General features: G+C 49.6%; 1 protein-coding gene across 2 annotated transcripts in view; it reads right to left on the bottom strand.

The window, feature by feature from the left end:
• LRGUK (leucine rich repeats and guanylate kinase domain containing) overlaps positions 1-9,368 on the bottom strand; it is a 55,181-nt gene continuing 45,813 nt past the window's right edge. The window contains exons 18-21 of one of the 2 annotated variants that reach the window (XM_082238808.1): positions 4,836-4,973; positions 3,340-3,366; positions 2,036-2,160; positions 1-977 (exon numbers count right to left, since the gene is read on the bottom strand). In XM_082238808.1, the coding sequence (XP_082094934.1) occupies positions 772-977; positions 2,036-2,160; positions 3,340-3,366; positions 4,836-4,973 (496 nt within the window). In that variant the 3' untranslated portion in view covers positions 1-771. The remainder of the gene's footprint in view (positions 978-2,035; positions 2,161-3,339; positions 3,367-4,835; positions 4,974-9,368) is intronic. The other variant, XM_082238809.1, reaches the window with a different exon arrangement.

Raw genomic sequence — 9,368 nt, 5'->3', positions numbered from 1 at the left:
TGATCAAAAGATTGCATTTTATTATTTTTTATTTGGATGCTAAAATGGTCTTCCTTCTTCCAAGGTAAATGGGACCACTTTTTATATTACATGCCTCTTAGAGTCTACTTCCCATTATCGTACACAGCTAAGCCATTTTGACGTAACATTTCCACTTGGGTCCGAAGGATCCCATCACAATTTTCAAATAGCTGCCATTTGAATGTAGAGTGTTTCTAGGACTATCACTCACCTAAAGCAATCTCAGATGATTCTGCGTCAGTGTTTTAACTGAGGAATAAATTGACTAAACTGGCGTATTTCAAGGCCTACCAACTGTAAACAAACGCTTGTTTGAAATAACGCAGTAGACACGTTGGCTATTCAGATCTTTTATGGTGAAATGAGAAGCTACTTTTGTTCCTTGGGCGTGTGGGGAAAAATAAGAGCTCTGATAGGCAGCATAATCAGCTGAACCATCCGTCACCCCCATAAAGCCTGCGATTTAGAAATATCTACCAAAACAAACACCCTGTCAAATGGCTGACCATAGGGGGGACTTGGATATTCCATATATCCAAGTACATATATATTGTGAGGAATAGCCCACCAACTGCCCTCCGAATGGCTCCCATGTCACCCAAAACAAGCCTCCTGTTATGAGTGGCTTGTTGCTGGCAAGAGGTGTTCCAAGCGAGCTGCAGGCAGATCTCAGCGGGGAGGAGCACTTGGAAGCGAAGGAGTCTTGTGCGGCGTTTTCCCGGAAGGGGCTGGGGATGGAGGGGACAACGGCTACGGCGAAGGCTTTGAGTTAGACAACAGAGAAGATGGTTGCCCTTCTGCTGCTGCAGGTTTGTTTCTTTTCCTCCCGGACGGAATGGGAGGGAGTACTGGCTTGGTGTTGGAGCCTGGGCGGTCTACGAGTTGGCGGACGGCGGGGGGAGGCGGCTTGGGCTTGGTCGCTTTCTTCTCTTTGGACTCGGGAGAAAGGGTCACCTCTGCAAGAAAGGAAAATGGCATTCGTCAGCAGTTCCGATGAGTAGGAAGCAGCCGCCATTAGAACAGGAGTAGCGGCTGTGGGGTTAAGACTCCAGCTGCCATCAGCCCCGGCCAGGGAAGATGGGAGGAGAGTCCTGGTTCTAGCAGACGCCCAACAGCGAGAACCTTAACAAAGCACCCTGTTCAAGGAGAACCGCTTCACAAAGGGTCTTCCCGCTTGTGCAGCGCCTAACTGCTGTGTCATGAAATATGCTCGTTCTTTGCCATGGGTGAATTGGGGTTCGTGTCTCAGCATTTCCAATGCATGGGGTTGGGTGTGACGTCATTCACAATAAGCAGCACACTTCTCTGCCACCTAACTGCTAATGCTGGATATTGGGGCTGGTCTGCCAACTCCTTTGCAGAAGTTCACAAGCACAGCGCAGCAGGGATTATTTCCCTTCCCTGCCATTTGCCCCTTCTCTTTTTTGCATCACTATAGCTTTGAGTCAGGGACATACTATGCAAAACCGCTCTGAAGGCTCAGGACTGGCTCCAGGGAATCGTACCAATAGCTGGCCTCTTTAGAGCAGCGGTGGGGAACCTCAAGCCTGGGGGCCAAATGCAGCCTTTTGGGGTCTCCACCTGGCCCTTGAAACACCTCCCTAAGCTATGCCTCTTCTTCTGCCACAACCCTTTCCCCGCTGTCCTTGAGTGCCTTTACATGGCTGGAATGTGCTCTGAACTGTGGCAATACCTCTGGAGATGTGTGTGCATTGGGGAGGGGCAGTGGGCTAGAAACTTTGGTATGGCTGGCATGCAACCCACACCGAAGCAATTTAAGGCCTGCTTTTGAGCTCCACAAAGTTGCCCTTTTGAGAATGTGTCCTTCCGATTAAAAAAAGGCTCCCCAGCCCTGCTTTAGAGCATAAAAACAGCAGAGGGGGTTCTGTGTCTGGATCACAGGTAGGTGAAACCGGCCCCCATGGGCTGTAAATGTGCTGTTTCCGTCTTGGCCCAGCAGAGCTCATGGCCAAAGCTTTTCCTCCACTCCCACCTTTCCTGCCTTCCTGCTCACCATCCATCTCCTCGGCTGACGGAACCGGGGCAGCGGGCGGCAGCTGAGAAGCCGTGCTTCTGGATGAAAGTGCTCCCGGCGAAAGGCTGAGCGAATATCTTGGTGTGCCGTGTGCCTCTCTGGGGCTGGGAAAGGAAAGTTTGGTTCTCGTGAACAAAAAAGCAAGAAAGCAGAAGAAAACTGATACGTACTTTGCAACTCGGGCGACTTGCAGAATCTTACAACACCACCCAAGTCTGCCTGAGATGTTTCACCCCTCCGACTTGGCACTGCCACATGAGTGCCAGGGTGTGCTCAGATAGTCTGTGCCAACCTAGTGCCTCTCCATATGCTCTGGCCTGCAACTCCCATCAGGCCCAACAAAGCACGTGGTTGCGGGGATGATGGGAGTTGTAGTCCAAAACAGCCGGAAGGCGCCAGGCACTCCATACTTAGATCAGCTGTGCATAATCAAGAGATGTGCTGGGGAGCAGAGCAAGGGGATCCTGCTGTGGACTCCTTGGTTCACTTCTGCTTCACTGGCACCCCCAGATCTATTACCAGGGTGAGTGCCGAGGTTTCTTCTTCAGTCGAGCTGACGCCAGATGTAGAACTGCAAGCCTTGGTAAAGTCAAATGAGCAAGTGCCATAGGCAGGGATACCTCAAAGCCAGTCCCTCTTTCCCACCATCACCCAGTTCACCGCCTGGAGCTCCTTCTTCCTTCCTGCATTTCCCATCATACTGAGCCGATGGAGATGGGTGAATCTTGCAATTTCGGTTTCTCTCAGGTTCGGATCTCCAGGAATCCACACCAGTTTCCATTTTTTAAAAGATCAGAATTCTAGTGTTAATTTCTCCTAATGCACATGTTTGTGTATGGCATTTTGCCTAATAAAGCACATTTTTGCAAAGCAACGTTCCCTAACGTAGCACTCATTTTTGCATATTTTCACTAACATAACGCAAATTTTGAAACATAGCCGTGTTTCGACTTGTGTATTGCTTTGGGAAGTTTGAATGAGGTGTGCTCTTAAATGCAATCTAAATTCATTTCCCTCCCCATCCCTAGTACATGTACTGTGCAGGAGCATTGCAGCACCCATACGACGCCGCACCCCTCGCTCTCTGCATCGGGAACACCAGGCTTGTGACCCTTTGCTTTAGAAAATGCTGGAGGCTCCAAGATTTGGGGGAGGGGGGAGAGACGCACAATTCCCCAGGCAAGCTGCGCAGGCATGATAAAAATAGTTCACAAAACAACAACATCACACCTCTGTTAACAAGCTCCACATCTTGGCATGGTCACACTTTTGCACAAACTTACCAGGACTGATTTTTTGTTTTACTTGCTCTTCAGTCCCAAGCAATGGAAGCATGAAATTGGAAACGAAGGGTAAATATGTTGATTAGGAAAGGGGTGCAGGCTACTGCTGGGCTGACTCCCCAAGGGCCCCCTCCCTCCTACTCATCCCGCTATTAAGCTTCCGACTGGCAGCTTGCAGGGAGCTTGGTGGTGCCTGATTGGAGAGGAGGCAGGACTGGCCATTCTTTTGACCCAGCATGGCTCTCCCTGCGTTCTCAAATGGGATGAGCCACCCTCTCTCTAGCTCCAATCAAAACTCACATGCAAAGTAGAAGACAGGAAGGCTGAATATTCTGCATCCCTTTGGCCAGCTGTTGCACCACCTTAGGGTGCAGATCTTCACTTTGTGGAGCACAAGTTCACACAGCAGTTGGGACACACACACACACACACACACACACACACACACAATGAATGAATGACTGTGAGTGCATGCAGCCTGCTTCCTTGCAAGCTTGGCTCACAGTTGATTTATCACAAACACAATTAAGAGTGCTAAGTGCAGGCGCTTGCAGAGTTAAAACACCTTAAGGTGAAGAAATGGAAAGGAAGGCAGGTTTTATTTCCCCAGATACAAACAAATGCAGGGACCTCCCGCATGACGCAGGCTTCAGCAGCTTAGAGATCTTTACAGCTGGCAAATTTAAACTGAGTAAAGAGAGCAAGAAAGCAGGATGGGCCAGGGAAAGGAGCTGTCATGGAGATGTGGGGATCATCGGGGATTTCCCTGGGCACCCTTCCTGCCCTTAAGGCTAGTAGTAGCTTCAACCAAGCCAAAAGAAGCCTGCCAGCCCTTCCAGGTGCCGTTACATTAGTCTTGGTAGGTTACAGAATGCATTTACAGTGGTGCCTCGCAAGACGAAAAGAATCCATTCTGTGATTCTCTTCGTCTAGCGGTTTTTTCGTCTTGCGAAGCAAGCCCATTGACGGATTAGCGGATTAGCGCTATTAGCGGCTTTTAGCATCTTATCTGCTGATTGGATCAGCTGATAAGCGGCTTAGCGGCTTAGCAAAGGGGGGGAGGGGAAAAAAACCAGCAGGAACTCGCAAGACATTGTCGTCTTGCGAAGCAAGCCCATAGGAAATTCGTTTTGCGAAGCACCTCCAAAACGGAAAACTCTTTCGTCTAGCGAATTTTCCGACTTGCGAGGCATTCGTCTTGCGGGGCACCACTGTATATTCAATTACAACTCAAGTCATGGGTTGCATCAGATGAAACAGGATACTGTCTGTGACAGCGCATTCCACACTAAGCCAGTTTCTGGTTTCTGTGCCAAAGCCTTTTTTTTATTCTTTGCTGCTCCAGACTGGCTGGGCTGCTCCTCTGAAAGGGGTTTCCACAGGGAAGAAATCAGTCCCTGATGAAACCAGAGGAGCCATTAGGATCCAGGTACGCACCTGGATGGGGAACCTGCCCACCTCGCCCCTTGTCAACAAACACTTTTGCCCTTACTCACCTTCGGTCTGGGCTAGCTGGTGGGACACCACGATCTGGGCTGCTGTCTTTTCTGGGTGACAACCTCGAATCCTGAGATGGGGGTTCCAAAAACCGAGCATGTGATAAGCCAACTGCTGCGGAGGTGCCGTCAAAATAGCTGGAATGACACATAAGGAAGGATATGAGGACTTCTCTCTGTTATATGCATCGGAGAGAAAGTCAAGATTCGTTCCCTTCTTTCCAGTGTGATGACCCCTTAGCATAACATCCCCAATTCACATTGTCAACCCGGGCCTCTCTTCCCTATGTTGTTCCAATGGTGTTGAATGATATGGCTCTCAGGGTCTCCTACAACCCAGTGATTTTGTAGGTGTTATACTGGATTCTGCAGGGGGGAAAGACTGCTAAAGAGATCAAATATTTGGACACATTTAGCCTGATAACAACAACAATTTATTATTTATACCCTACACATTCTGGCTGAGTTTTCCCAGCCACTCTGGGCAGCTTCCAATTGAGTGTTAAAAACAAAACAGCATTAAATATTAAAAACTTCACTAAACAGGGCTGCCTTCAGGATGTCTTTGAAAAAGAAGATAGCTGCTTATTTCCTTGACATCTGATGGGAGGGCGTTCCACAGGGCGGGCGCCACCACTGAGAAGGCCCTCTGTCTGGTTCCCTTTTGTTGGGAGAATAGAGCATTGGGATTTACTAGATAATTTCATTTTCTGCAGTGGGTGGAGGGGGCCTATGGGGGGGCTGCCGTGTGGCATCCCCAAGACTTATCATGGGTGCTCTATGCCTCTCCAAGCTTTTCTGCAAGAGCAGTTTTCCTCATTCTCATCAGTTGGGTAGCACAGCCATCTTCTTTCCAAACAGCAGTTTTTCTGAACCCTTACACAGGGCTCGTCCACATGGAAGGTAGCCCATCTAGGAAAAGGAAGCCTCTGCTGCCTTGCGGGACATCCTTGGGAGAAGAAAAGGCTCAGGAGCAAACCCTACACAAATCTGGAGTCGAGTCCCTAAGACGGTTGGATGGTGCCTTGTACAACTCCTTCTGGCAACTGCTGGTGCCAAACGCCTTGCTCTGCTTTTCTTTGGACCACAACAGAAGGCAAAGTAGGGGGTCTTGTCGTCTGGGCAGCCCAGGACCTCCAGACGTACTGCCCAGGCGAGCGCCCCAGGGAGGTCACTTTGGTGCTGCTAACGCAGCAGTTGGACTTCGCCCTTGGAGGCGCACTCCATTGTCTTTTGAGACAGACAGATGCCAACATCATGAACGGGGAACCTGTGACGCTCTGAATGCTGCTGGATTCCTCCTCCTGGTGAAGTTGGCTGGGGCTGATGGGAGTCCAGCATCACCCAGGGGGGCTCAGCTTCCCCATCACTGCCCTGCACGGAGGCAAAACATTACAGGGCCATGGTGGTGACACAAACATCCTTCCAGAGGGTGACAGAAAGGGATCTTAAATGTAAGAATATAAGCCCATTGGGTCAGGCCAGTGGCCCATCAAAGAGGCCAGCCAGATGCTCGTGGGAAGCATCTTTCCATAGGAGAAAGAAATAATTACTAGCAAATACATTAAGCTGACAAATAATGCTATTTCTATGGACAGTTTGAACAGTGCTAAGGGACACGGGTGGCACTATGGGTTAAACCACAGAGCCTAGGACTTGCTGATCAGAAGGTCGGCAGTTCGAATCCCCACGATGGGGTGAGCTCCCATTGCTCAGTCCCTGCTCCTGCCAACCTAGCAGTTCAAAAGCATGTCAAAGTGTAAGTAGATAAATAGGTACCGCTCCAGCGGGAAGGTAAACGGTGTTTCCGTGCGCTGCTCTGGATCGCCAGAAGCGGCTTAGTCATGCTGGCCACATGACCCGGAAGCTGTACGCCGGCTCCCTCGGCCAGTAAAACGAGATGAGCGCTGCAACCCCAGAGTCGGCCACGACTGGACCTAGTGGTCAGGGGTCCCTTTACCTTTACCTATAGGCACGTCAGCAATTTACTATTCCAATTTCCCCAAAGGTGCCTTGGCTCAAATTACTTTAACAAAATTGCGTCAAACTGAGTTCTCTGCTTTGAAAAGGCACACTGGGGCCACATTGTAGTTGGGGCATTTGTTTATATCCCACCCTTCTCTACAGCAGCTTAGAAAACAAGTAAATGCTACGGTGTGCTCAGATTATATTAGCGACATGACCGAGCAGGTATGCAGGTACACCTGTACTCACACCTGGAAAATGCGGTCCCTTGCTCCTGCCTGGAGCTAGAGGATTTCCCAAGGAGAAAAGGATATGGGAGAGAATGCAGAGGTCCGCTGGCACTGCACGCAGAACAGATACGCAGAAACCCCTGTGCTCTTTCCTTTAGCAGGCAGATTATTTCCAGGCGGTCACAGGGGAGATGAATAGCTGTTTATCCAAAGACAACAGTTCGTATATCTCCATGGTGCTAGGCAAGCTAGTAGCGTTGCATGGCTGTCCATAGGGAACGCTTTGCCGCTGCTGCAGTCATTCATACGAATGTACAAAGAGCCCTGGTAGATCAGGCCAAAGTTTCCCCCAGCTCAGAGTCCGGCTTGCAATAACCAGCCAGGCATCTCCAGGAAGCCCACAAGCAGGAATGGATGCAAAGGCAACCGCCCTCTGCTGTTGCTGCTCCCCAGCGACTGATGCTTCTCTGAACATGGGAGATTTCAGGTAGCTGTCACAGCCTATGTCCATGATTGACTCCATCGACCACCCGTGAATTTGTCCAGTCCCCCTTTAAAGCCAGCTGGGCTACTTACTGGACACCACAATTCAAGGCAGAGAATTATTTTTAAGAAACCCATAAATTAACTATGGGCTGATTCCAACCACGTTTCCCTCCAAGTAGACACACTCAAATTAATGGACCAAGCATAGTTATGTCTATCAGTGTCAATGGTCCACTCAAGAGTAGGTCTAACGCCAGAGGCAACCCTATGCATGGCATATAACTGCACGTTTTATGGTTGTAGAAGCTGGGGGAACATGGTTGGCTGGCATGTTGGAAAACTGCTTGTGAGGACCATGTCCTCATTCCAAAGGGTGCCAATCACCTCCAGTAGGCTGGAATTGCCACCAGGCGTGAAATTACTATAGTGATATAGTACAGGGAATACTATTAATACTTGCTAACCAGCTTTGCTTTCGTGGAGAGAGAGCAAATGGTGTCCACCCTTTCACAAATTCTGAGGCTCAGGGTGGCCTGAGGGCAAAGGAAAAGATGGCACCTCCCCCCCCCCCTTTGAACACACAAGAGGCAACCGGGTAGCAGTTGAATTCTCCCAGCGAGAGGACGGCATCTTCCAGCACAGACTAGACCAGGCATAGGCGAACTCTGGCCCTCCAGATGTTTGGGACTACAATTCCCATCATCTCTGACCACTGGTCCTGTTAGCTAGGGATGATGGGAATTGTAGTCCCAAACATCTGGAGGGCCGGAGTTTGACTATCCCTGGTCTAGACCATGCGGCACACAGCTCTACCTTCCAACAGAGGGGAATGGTGGGGGCTCAGGCCACTACTGGCCCCTAGGATCTAACCCCTGCCTAATGAAAGGCCAGCAGCACTGAAGCAGGTATCATCGTTATCATTTGTTAAATTTACATCCCATAGGAACTCAGGGTGGCCAACGCAAAACAGTTAAAATGGTACAATTAAAATCAAATGAACATGTGTTTTAAATATCAAAAAAAACAATCATATGACCACAAAGCTTATAATACCAAGGTTGCCAGGAGCACTATTTTTCAGTCATCAAATGCCTGGATAAACAGGAGCATTTTTGAGTTGTTCCTGAATGTTAATAATGCGTGAGATTGAAGCACCTCCCCAGGGAGGCCGTGCCGCACACAGGGAGCCACCACAGATAAGGCTCTGCCATGGATCAGAGCCAACCAGCCAGTGTCTCCCCCACCAATCGTAGGGCCCGAGTTGCTCAATACTGGGAGAGACGCCCTTTTAGGTACCTGGGTCCCAAGCTGATCAGGCTTTGCATGCTACTACTCACACCTTGAATGGAGCTCAGAATGCAAACAGATGCCCCTCTGAGCCAAATTTGCACCCACCCTGCGGAATCCAAACTGCTGCATTCATTTAGGAGAAAACTGGCTGACTTTCAGCAAAAGTGCATGAGAGACGACAGCCATCCCTCTTCAAGGCGGCTGAGACCTTTTTACACGGCATTTCTCAGATAGGTGCACAAAATGTTTTTCACTTCCCATTTACGCTTGAAGTAGACATGACCCTGCGGAGACAGCCTTCTCTTTAGCCCATTAGCACCCTGACTAATCAAGTGAAGTTAGATTCGCTCTGTGCTGCGGTGCCCACAAGGGACAGGGAGAAGGAACTCAAACCTTTGTCTTGCAGAGAGCTCTCCATAAAGAAAGCCGCCCCTCTGTCTCTTGGCAACAGAGTGGCTGGATGGAGAAACGCGAAGCCACTGAACTCCAGGAGCAAAGAACTATTTTCCGTGAAAGAGACCACTGTGTTCTAAATCAAAGCAGATGATTTTTCTCCCTCCCC

This window comes from Podarcis vaucheri (genome assembly GCF_965113315.1).
Source record: "Podarcis vaucheri genome assembly, chromosome: 10".
NCBI classification, from domain to species: Eukaryota; Metazoa; Chordata; class Lepidosauria; order Squamata; family Lacertidae; genus Podarcis; species Podarcis vaucheri.
The sequence above is the reverse complement of the archived record's forward strand: the minus strand, read 5'-3'. Positions and strand labels throughout refer to the sequence as shown.